At 32.3% G+C, this 11885-nt stretch overlaps 1 protein-coding gene across 1 annotated transcript; it reads right to left on the reverse strand.

Annotated features, from left to right (window-relative positions):
• Positions 1 to 7297: 7297 nt before the first annotated feature.
• Positions 7298 to 8248, reverse strand: LOC115525539 (olfactory receptor 52E2). The gene has a single exon (XM_030332775.1). It carries the CDS (start codon positions 8246 to 8248, stop codon positions 7298 to 7300), a length of 951 nt encoding a protein of 316 aa, XP_030188635.1.
• Positions 8249 to 11885: the final 3637 nt, after the last annotated feature.

The following is an 11885-nucleotide window of genomic DNA, read 5'->3' on the forward strand; positions in this document are numbered from 1 at the left end:
TAGTGCTTCTGAAGCTCTCACTGTGTATCAGACACAGTTCAAATACTTACATATATTATTTGATTTCATTATTGTAGCAATCCTATGGTTCAGGTGCTATTTTTATCTTCTAAGAGTTCAGGAAAATGAGACATGCAGACATGACGCACTTTGCCCAAGGTCACACAGTTAGTAAGACATAGAGCCTGTATCCCAAGCCAGCCAATGTGATTCCATAGTTTAATTTTTACAGCTATGCTATAATGGAATAAGATGTATAACATTTAAAGATTTACTTTAATATATCTTACTTGCATTGGACTCTCTTCATGATTCAGTGTTAAGTGGAAAAAAATGAAAATTATAAAATTATGTGCAACATGCAAAACATCAAGAAACTATAATTTTCACAAATATACCAGATTTTAAATTATTTATCTCTAGACAGTGAGTTTATTTTTCTGGAAATTTTCTTAATTTTATAAAATGTTTAATGTTGAACATATATAATTTTTGTTTTCATAAAATATCATTTAGCCATAAAAATTAAAAAGATTAAAACAAAGTAAAATTGAATATGTACTGTTTAATCATTTCTTATACTTGAAATTTTTTCTGGTCACTTTTTAACTTAATTCATAAATAAAAGCTAAGGGACGCCTGGGTGGCTCAGTAGGTTAAGCATCTGACTTTGGCCCAGGTAATGATCTTACAGTTCTGAATCCCGCATTGGGTGAGCTCAAGCCCCGCTTTGGGTGAGCCCTGCTTTTCTCTCTCTTTGTCTCTGGGGTAATTTTTTCTGCCTCTGATGGATTCTGTCTCTCTCTCCTTCCCTCCCTCTCTGTCTCTGCCTCTCACTCACTAGCACTCTCTCTCTCAAAAATATAAATGAATGAATGAATGAATGAATGAATGAATGAATGACAAGGTTCCTAATTGTACATAACACTCCTGTACACATACACATAACACATCTTCATTATTGATCATTACTATCCTATTTCTAATATCCTAAGAAAAATAAAACATGAACTCATCCTTGATCCCTCTCTTTCTCTTACCATCTACATCAAACATATCAGGCTACTGTATGTACTGTGCCTTCAAATTAAATGCAGAATCTGAGCATTTCTTGAGATAAATCCAAGCTCTTAATCCAATTGAAATTCAAATTATAAGGTCCCTAGAAGACATAATAAGATAATGTATTTGAGACTTTGAGGAAGGAAAAGATTTCTTATTTTATTCTGTAAAAAAAAACTATCCAAAAATTAAAGGGCAAATCACAGACAGAAAAAACATATTAACAATAAATAGTTCTGACAAAGGTAATGTAAATTCACTATATAAAGATCTTCTATGATTTACTTATTAAGAAATGAAAAAAGCAATATAAAAGGTAAGGAAAAATTTGCATATGTACTCATAAAGATATGTAAGATTCAATAAATATAATAAAACCTGCCTAGAAACTTTAATTGTAAGGCGAATACATATTAACTCCTTAATGAAATGCCTGTTCATGCCATACAAGATTGGTACAATTAAAAAAAATAAAATATTGACAATATGAAGTGGTGACAATATAAATAGGGAGCAACCGAAAACCTCTTAAGTTGATGGTGGGGGTGAAAAGTATTCTAATGTTAAATATACCTTTGGTTACACCTATCCTGTACCCAAAAATTCCACTTTTGGTCATTTTACCAAGAGAAATGGAAACGTTTACCCACAAAAAAGCCAATATTTAAATGTTCATGGCAACTTTATTCACAATACTACTGCCAAAGGGGAAACAATTCAAATAAACTTTCACTGAACAACAGACAAACACATCAGGGTATATTCATCCAATGAAATATTACTCAGCAATAAAAAAGAGAAGAATTACTGTACATACTACAACATAATAAATATTAAAAATGAACACTTTTCTGAGTGAAATAAGCTAAAAGGAAAAATCTATATACAGTTTGCTTCGATGTATTTAAAGTTCAGGAACAGATGACACAACCCTACTGTGATAGAAATCAGAATCATGTTTGTCTATCTTGGGAGATAAGACAAGAGAACTTCCTGGAGAAATAAAAATATGCATAATTAGATTTACATTTGCTACATAAGTACCTTCACTTGCCAAAATCCATGGAACTGTACACAAAAGATCTATACATGTTACTATATGTAAGTTACTCCTCAAAAAGTAAAAACAAAACAAAACAAAAAACAACGAAAAAAACAAAATACAAAATACTTCAGAAAAAAGAGGTACTGAATAAGATGAAATATCTACTCCTTTGAGCTAATAAAGGCAAAAACATTCCACCAGAGTTAGAACAAACCCTACTATTGGAAGTCAAGTCTGGGATGTGATTTACTACATCAGAATGAAAACTGAAAAAAAACTATTAGGGATAATTTTTGGGGGCTCATACTTCCATGAAGGTGTATGAGCATAGTTTGCAAATCACACTGTCAACCTCTGAACTCAAATGAACCAAGCACCTTTTGGTCACTGCCTCTCAGATATCCTGAAGCTCCAATGAGAAGACAAATTTTTGCCTTGAAGCTCTCTTGGTAGAGACCATCACAAAATTTCTGGACAGGAGTTGATTGTAGGTACAATGACGGTAAAATTTATAGGAGAGAGGATAAAGTGAGCAAGTGAGACAGGAAGTAGGAAAAAAAGAGATTTTAAAAAGAGAGTAAAAGGAAATAGGGAAATATCCCACTTAAGAGGGATCTTCAAACCTATAAAATGCAACACATAAAGTCAACTAAAACATTCACAGTAAGAAAAAAAAATCAGTCCAGAAAAAATAGAAATAACCAAACAAAATGAGAAACAATTTCAAATATTTATATCTCTCAACTTCAAAAACAAAAGATTAAAATTTTTAAATATATATTATAATAACTGAGTAAAAGGAAACAACCAACTAAAAAATGGAGAATCATGTAAATTATTATAGTCATGTGATTATTATAGTCGAACTTTATAATTGTTGAATACAAATCAAATAAAAAAGTGAGAATCCTAAGAAATAACTACAGAAAATTTCCAAACAATACTGAATAATTCACTAAAGATATAGTATAAAAGAGCAAAACAATGAGAGGTTGTTGAATAATACTTACATAATTGGAGTATAAATTAAGAATAAATAGTATTTATAGAATTTTTTAAAAAAGAAACTGGAAAATAGGATGAAGGAGCTATATTAAAAATATTATGAATGAGAACTTTCTAATTACAAAAATAATTATAAGTATTTGCATCAATAGTTTATTTGATGTATAGTAATAGTATAATAGTATAATAGTAATAGTATGTAATAGTTACCAGCCTATTATATATAATATAATATGTAATTACAACCTATAATATAAAATTATATCACACAAATAAATTAAAGTTTCAATTGATCAAAGATAAAGAGAAAATAAAAGGACAAATAAACAAGAAAATTCAGACACCAAAAAAGGAAAGACAACCTGACTGGATATAAAGTTCTTAAAGACAACAAAAATAGCAGGAATTAAATACTGTTTTTACTATTCTGGAGAAAAATAATTGCCAATTTCAAAACTGATTCTCGGCTAAATTATCATTTATGAAAGAGAAGAGAATACATAGTCAGAAATAAAAATAAGAAGAACAATTTTACCTCCCACATATTGAGACTGAAGGGATTCACTTAATTTTAACCATTTACTTCATACAAAATACAGTATACATACATAACACTTCTATGTTGTCTGTCAGTGGGGAAAACGATGGACTAATAATTAAATGATTGTAGAACAATTAGCTTCTCATTTAGAGAGAGAGATACACATACACATACTCACACAGATACACACAGACAAACCTGAGAGAGAATTAGATCCATATTTCATCGAACAATCCTGCTTTATTAATAAATTAATGTCATGTGTTAATACCCGTATCTTACCTTGGGCTCCTTTGTCTTGGCCAAGGGTTTAGGAGCCTTTAGTTAATCTGGACGTTGATCCCAGGAAGCACAGTAATGAAGTGGAATACTACTATAAGAAAGACAAAAACTCCTATAAAATTGCTGTGCTGGTTACCATTGTGGGCAACAATATATTGTAGTAGAGTCTCTGAAGGACTAAACACACCTTAGAATTGCCCCCTAAAGGATGAGAAACTTACATTGCTTAAAAAATTGAAAATAGCCTATAAATGAAATATGAGGATAATGGTAAATAAACTTGCTGTATATATATGATGCAGTGATAAACACCAGGAAAATATAAATATGAATATATCTCAAACCAAAAATATTGTGTGGAAAATGATGCTTCAGAAATGTACATTCATTATGATTTCCTTTATACAATTTTCTCAAAAAAAAAAAAAAAAAAAACAACCCACCAAGCTATATGTTTGTGAATGCATCTCTCACTTTTTCAAAAAAATGAAGGCTGCATGTCAATCACTTACATCAAGTTTAGGATAGTGGTTACACCTAGAAAAGAAGAGAGGGTGATGGGTACAGAAATGATCTTAGTTTGCATGTAATTTTTAAGTTTTATGTTGGCTGGAAGATGTACAAGTTTTTATATATTATTCTATGTTTTCTCTGATTTTAAAATATTTGGCAGTGATATAATAAAATATCAATGATATCAGAAGGTTGTATATGATTAAATGTAGTATAAAAGTAAGATGTACTGACTGTTCTGATTACATTAAATGAGTAAAACATCATACGTGTAACATAGAGGTAAAGCAAATAATTATTGGGTGAATCTCTGAAACACCATTTTAGATATCAATACATTTGTCTATGTGAGAAGGGTAAAAGATGGTGCGTTCATGATATTCTGAATATAAAGCAGAGACAAAACCACACTGGTGTGATTTTAAAATTATAATGATACCAACTTCTGTTTAGTGACTTTATATTGTATTTATGCATGTTTTTACATGCATTTGTTACATGGAGGTATAATACCCATAGTAACTGTAAGAGGTAGAAAGTAGTAACATTCCCTTTACTGAATTGCTTAGGTAGGTTAAGCACACTTAGATCAGTTAAGTAGCCTCCCCAAGACATAGAGTGAGGAATTCGTAGAGTTGGTATGGAATACAAACACTCTGACTCCACTATACTTAAATTTAACCACTTTACTATAATATCTTTGATACAGGCATTCCAGAAAAAAGTATGAAGTTTCTTCAAAAAAATATGGGGCACATGGGTAACTCAGATGGTTGAGCTTCCGACTCCAGCTCAAGTCATGATCTCACAGCTCATGAGTTCAAACCCTGAGTAGGGCTCTGTGCTGACAGCTGAGAGCCTGAAGCCTGCTTTAGATTCTGTGTCTCCCTCTCTCTCTACCCCTCCCCAACTCGGGCTCTGTCCCACTGTCTCTCAAAAATAAATAAACATGAAAAAAATTAAAAATAAATAAAAATATAGAACTACTCTGATCCTGCAACTCCACTTCTTGGTAAATATCTGAAGGAAATGAAATCAGTAACTTGAAGAAATAAGTACACCCCTGTGTTCACTGGGTCACTAGTCATGGTAGCCCAGATAAGGAAACAACCTAAATATATGTCGACAAATGAGTGGATAAAGAAAATGTGGTATATACAAACAATGGAATATTATTTAGTCTTGAAAAGAAGGAAATCTTTTCTAGAGGACATTATGCTAAGTGAAATAAGTCAGACACTGAAAAGACAAATACTATAAGATCTCATTTTTATATGGAATCTAAAAAAAGTCAAACTCATAGAACCAGAGAGTAGATCAGTGGCTAGGGAGTGGGGGGGGGGGGGAAGAGGGAGATAATGATAAAGGGTAAAATCTTTCAATTAGAAGATGACTAGGCGGTGGGATCTAATGTACAGCATGATGATTACGGTTAATAACATGGTATTGTATTCTTAAAATGTGTTAGAGTAAATATTAAGTATTCTTACCACAAAAAAAGGTTAGTATGTGAGGTGATGGATGTATGAATTAACTTGATTGTGTAATCATTTCATAACAAATATATATTTATATATTAAATCATAACATGTACACCTTTAAAAATCACATTATGCAAGCTAAATATAGACAGTTTTGGTCAAATTTCCATAAGACTGGGGAGATTCCCAGTTAATTTATAATCCTATATCCTCTAAACAACCTTAAAATGAAATGAAACAAAGTTATTTTAGGCAAAGAAAAGAAAACACCTCACCAGAAAAATTGTATCAAGGAAATATTTAAGTTTATTCTTCAGACATGAGTAAAATCATTACAGATGAAATTCAAAGAAGCAATAAGGAATGAATAACAATAGAAGTGGTAAATATTTGGAAATATTTACATGAATATTGACTTTCCAAAACAATAATCCTATGTTTGTAAATTTCAAAATGTATAAGAAGTTAAACCAGCAATAATATATAACTCAGAAAGTAGAAAAAGAGACTAATTTTTATTAAGACCCTTTATGAATAGAAAGCAGTAAGACTGCTGGTTTAGATTAAAATTTGATAAGTTGCGTGGGCATGTGTAGGACAATGGCAAAAATAACTATGAAATTATGTATAAAATCAAAGCAAAGCAAATGAGACTTATGGTAATGATTAAAAAATTCTACAGAAGAAAATCTTTGTGAAATATTTATATCTCAGGTTGAGGTAAAAGACAATAAGTAAATCTGAGATTTAATTACTAGAAAAATAATAATTATGTTAAATGTGCATGAAATTAGTAGTGTATTTGAAATATGAAAGATGTCAGACTGAGTTAAATATAAATACTTTGATATTTCTAAGTGGAGACAACATTAAATATCAAGATCTTAAAAGGCTGAAAGAAAAAGGAAGGACGTTTGTAAGTTGAGTTTGCTTATAAGTTTAAACTCTGTAAATTTCATAAAGTCAGGTAAAGTGGAATAGTTACCATTATGTCCCCAGCATCCTGCACTTATGAAAATATACACTCAGAAAACCATTATATTTGGAGAAGAAAGAAGCTCCATGAAACATCAACTAATCTAGTGGCAATGGATGCATTCAAAACTTGTGATATATGAATATCAATCAGATATTGAAATGAATAGAGAAAATCACATGACCTGCTAAATGAAATTTTAAGGGACGAAGAGTTTGCAGCAATGGATATTGAGAAGTGGTCTGAAAAGCAGGTGGAAATGAAATGCATTTAAATACTTACTGAACAGAGCCAATATAGATATATATTTTAACATAATTTTTGTGAGAAGGAATTTCTCTAATTCAAGTTTCATGAAATTTCATATTGAACCACACGTGCATTAGGTGTCATTATTTTTCCTTTCCTTGTTTCTTTAATATTATTTTCTTCACACGGTCATAAATCTGTTTGGTTCTGACTCCGTAGATGACAGGGTTGAGCATTGGTGGCACTACGACATAAAGATTGGCCAGGAGTATGTGGATATAGCGGGGGACGTTATGGCCAAAGCGATGTGTCATAAAGGAAAAGAGGGCTGGTGTATAGAAGGCAAGAATTACACAAACATGAGAACCACATGTGCTGAGGGACTTGAGTCGGGCTTCACGGGAAGGAAGACGGAAAACGGCACGGAGTATCTGAACATAAGAAAGGGCAATGGCTATGATGTCAAATACTAGATTACAAATTGCACATAAGCCATAAATAATATTGATCTTGATGCTGGCACAAGACAGACGAGCCAGACCCATGTGTTCACAGTAGGTATGGGGAATGACATGATTCCCACAGAAGGGCAGTCGCAAAATAAGAAACACAAATGGAATCACAAAAATAAATGCCCTCACTAACACACCAACACCAATCACAGAGACAATCTTGTTGGTGAGGACGGTGCTGTATCGAAGCGGATCGCAGATGGCCACATAGCGATCATAAGCCATTGCCAACAAGACTGCTGACTCCATAAGTGTGAAGCTGTGAATGAAAAACATCTGCATGAGGCAGGCTTCAAAGATGATCTCTCTGAGGTTGAACCAGAAGATCCCGAGCATCTTGGGGATGGTAGCTGTGGACAGACCCAAATCAATAGCAGCCAACATGGCCAGGAAGTAAAACATAGGCTGGTGTAGGCTGCTCTCAACCCAGATCACAAACAGGATAGTGAAGTTCCCCATGAGGGCAATCATGTACACAGCACAAAAAGGAAAGCCAATCCAGACATGCAATGTTTCCATCCCTGGAATCCCCAGCAACAAGAAGGAGATGAGGTGGAACTGGGTGTCATTGAGAAGGAACATTCTTTTTGGTAATGCCTAAGCCTTCAGAAATGTATGCTGACCCAGATAGTTCTCTGTATCACTAGAGACCTAAAGATAATGTAAGAACACTTAATTAGCTACTTTTTCTCATTATCACCATCATTGCCAACAGAATCCCCCTTCAATTTTGACCAGTTTAGGATTTTGCTAGCTTCTAAATATAGTGACGGAAATTAATTCCAGTTGATTGACAACACTCCGGGATTAACACACAGGATGAACAATAACTACACAAAAAACACACAGGTGCATCGATTTTATGCCAAAATATTAAAAATTACCTCAAATGGTTAAATTGGTTCATCTGTTAGTATTTAGTAATAATTTTTACAAAATATGATTGGGAATAATAGTGAAAACAGTAATATCAGATACTAATTAGTGAGGTGCTATCCATTATTTACAAGGCTTTATGTCAGAATCTGTGCAAAAATCATCTCCAATATTTAAATAAAAATGCCTTTCAAGAAGAACATTAATTTTACTTATTTTACATAAAACTTATCTAATGATCAGAGTTTAAGTGGCTTGCGGGAAGTTTAAAATGTTTTCAGTGGAAGGTCTGGAAAATTAAGTTAGGAAGGAAAATAGCAAACGGAAATAAAGGAAAAGATGTGCTTCAACTATTTTTATATACACTACAACCACACATGCGCACACAATACTCCACACACATACAAATACCTACAAATTATAAATCTTTTTTAAAACTCACGACATCTGTCTGTATAAAATTGTTATTTTTTGTTTTTAGCTAAGGCAATTGTGACTTTAGGAGTCGAAGACACATGTCAAAATGTCAATAAGAAAACTAGTGAGAGGGAAAAAAAACAGGAATATTGGATAATTAGGTGCTTGATAATTCAATCATTTTTTAAGTTCCCTAAATGTATTACACATCTTCATGTAGCTTGTTTATAGCATTTGACAGGGCAGTATTTCCAAAATATTTATTCATTCATATGGGTAATTATTTTATAATAAAAAGTCTCTTTTCTGATTATTTGGAGATTCCATGGCAGCAATACTAATTGTGACCTCATCCTCAGCAAGAAAGCAGGACATGATGAAAACTCTGACATAAGGAGGAGGAAAAAAACAGAAAAAGTGTGATAAAGTATGGGATGAGCAGTTGAATATGGATGGTAAATGTGAAGAGCAAAGCCAGGAAACTGGCAGTTTCAACAGGAATAGAGGCTATTTCTGTAAAGTTACGTCGTAACAGTGAAATTGTGAATACTTTTAAAAGGTATGACAATGGACAAAAGGAGTAAAAGTAGAATTCAGTCAGAGGCAAGTGTTTCCGTGAAGCCCAAGGGTGGAAATTAGCAAAAAAAAAAAAAAAAAAAAAAAAAAAAAAAAAAAAAAAAAAAAAAAAAAAAAAAAAGGCTGTTTTTCTTTTTTCCAGTATACACATATAGAACAGTTTCTCAGTTAATGGGGAATTTACTCGGGGCATTAGTTGTAGATATGATTGCGAAGGGTAAAAATAAGCTACCTCTGGTTTTTCTAAGAGAATAGTACTATATTTTGTGATTGCAAATAAGATAAGGGAAACTATGTCTCCCTGGTCATACAATTGTATTCCACAATGATGCAGTATGAGATAATATGAGATAAGAAGTCAGAAAATGGTGTGAATAAACCAACTAGAAGACAAATATAGACAAAGGACACAAAAACCTAAAGTGGAAATAAGGAATACGGAGACAGGAATAAGATCTGATTTCTCACAATTAAATCTTTATGCTCCTGTGGACATTAAATAGTTTTTCTTAGGTGACTATTAAAGAAAAAATTTTGGAAAACCCCAAGGGCAACGTGAATATATAAACATGGGAAAGAATAGCAAAGATAGTCTTATACTTGTTGACGAGGTCTTTAGTATTTACAAAAGTTTAAGTGGGGCAAAGTTACAGTGAGATGGATGTGTTAAAGGAAGGGTTACTAGTAACTTTGATTCTTATCTTCCAAGCCAAGAATACCTACAATCATGTGCTTAAGGCATCTTGAATTTTTACCCCTTCCCAGAGATATGTTATGCATCTGATGTTACCATAGGAATACCCTGATATCTTCTTGACTCCCTTGTGTTTGAATTGATAAAAACATCAGTGTTATATCTAAGCTTCTCATGGACAAAAGTGCATTAACAATAATGGAAAGTTCCATCAAAAATTTTTGAAAAGCATCCTTCAAGACATATTTAAGATCCATATACAAGGTGCTGATGACTTACTTGATCCTTTCTGTGCTCCTATAGGATCTAATACAGATTTGTATTACAGCATTATTACAAGCGTCACTCATGCTTACATTTCTGTATCTAATTTAAAATGTAAACTACTTACCAAACGTGCAGAGTCTACTGTATCAAGGAAGTTAATATTTAAGTGATTAATAATTAATAAATTGTTAATGGTAATAAATATTAGGGGTTAATAATAAATAATTCCTGGGTCAGACTAATTTGCTTTCTAATCTTCTTGTTAATAGTTTCATGTTAATGTATGCATTACTCATTTGTTAAATAAATACTACAGAATGTGTTTTATGTGTCAGAAACTGTTCTGAGACATTTTAAAATTGAGATCTGTGCAATCATGCATAATAAAAAATGTTATATATAATCTGATGCAATGTTTATAAACAAAGATATGCAAGAGAAACAAATTTCTATAAATAAATGCATGGAACTATCCTATCAATAGTGAAAGAAACTCTACACCAACATTTTGATCTAATCATACAATCTATTCTTAAAGTTAATACAGAGTAGAATTTCTCAAAATTATTATTCTGATTCATATGTACGTACCACTTCTCAGTATCAAGGTCAAATGCTTCCCTATAAATGCCAACACTGCCTCACATCCTGACATCTGTAACTAAAATATAAAACATTGTAACTGCATTATTGTAATCTGCAGAAAGATAAATGCTATAATACTAAACATTTCTGATGTTTTTCCATCTCTCTGGATTGCATCTTCTCATTTTCCTTTAAAGACATTTTTCTGACCATTCATTAACTATTGGTGATCCTTAACCATCAGCTGTAGTTACTCCTCTTTCTCATCCACTTTAATCTGTATAAACAATCCCACTCACATCCATTGCTTTGATAGCTATCTTTACAATGAAAAATCCTAAGTAAAAGTTGCTAATGCTCAGAATTTATCAGATTCAGGTTCTCAAAACCAAATTCTTCTGGCAATTACTTTCGCTCTTCTTTTGCCAAAATATTACAAATAAAATATTCCTAAAATTGAATCCCCAAACCTGTCTCTACCAGACTCCCACTTTAACTCAATCTTACTTTCACTCTTATCTAATATCAGTAAATGTCATTACCATTTAACTATTTGACCAATTTAGAAATATGAGCATCATCCTCTTCCCTTCTCCACCTCTTAAAAAAAAAAAAAACTCTATTGATTCTATTTCTAAAAATATCCTGAAAATCAGTACAGTTGTCATCATCCTCACTGGAACAGTTCCAGCCATCATTTCTTGGGTTGATTATGGCACAGTGCTTTCTAGTGCTGAAGAGCATGAGCTCTGTAGTGAGACTAATTGTGTTGAAACCAGCTTCATGACTTATTCACTCTAGAGT

This window comes from Lynx canadensis, chromosome D1 (genome assembly GCF_007474595.2).
Source record: "Lynx canadensis isolate LIC74 chromosome D1, mLynCan4.pri.v2, whole genome shotgun sequence".
In the NCBI taxonomy this organism is placed as follows: domain Eukaryota; kingdom Metazoa; phylum Chordata; class Mammalia; order Carnivora; family Felidae; genus Lynx; species Lynx canadensis.

Coding starts and splice junctions, on each gene's coding strand:
- LOC115525539 (XM_030332775.1), bottom strand. CDS start 8,248: ATGTTCCTTCTCAATGACACCCAGTTCCACCTCATCTCCTTCTTGTTG.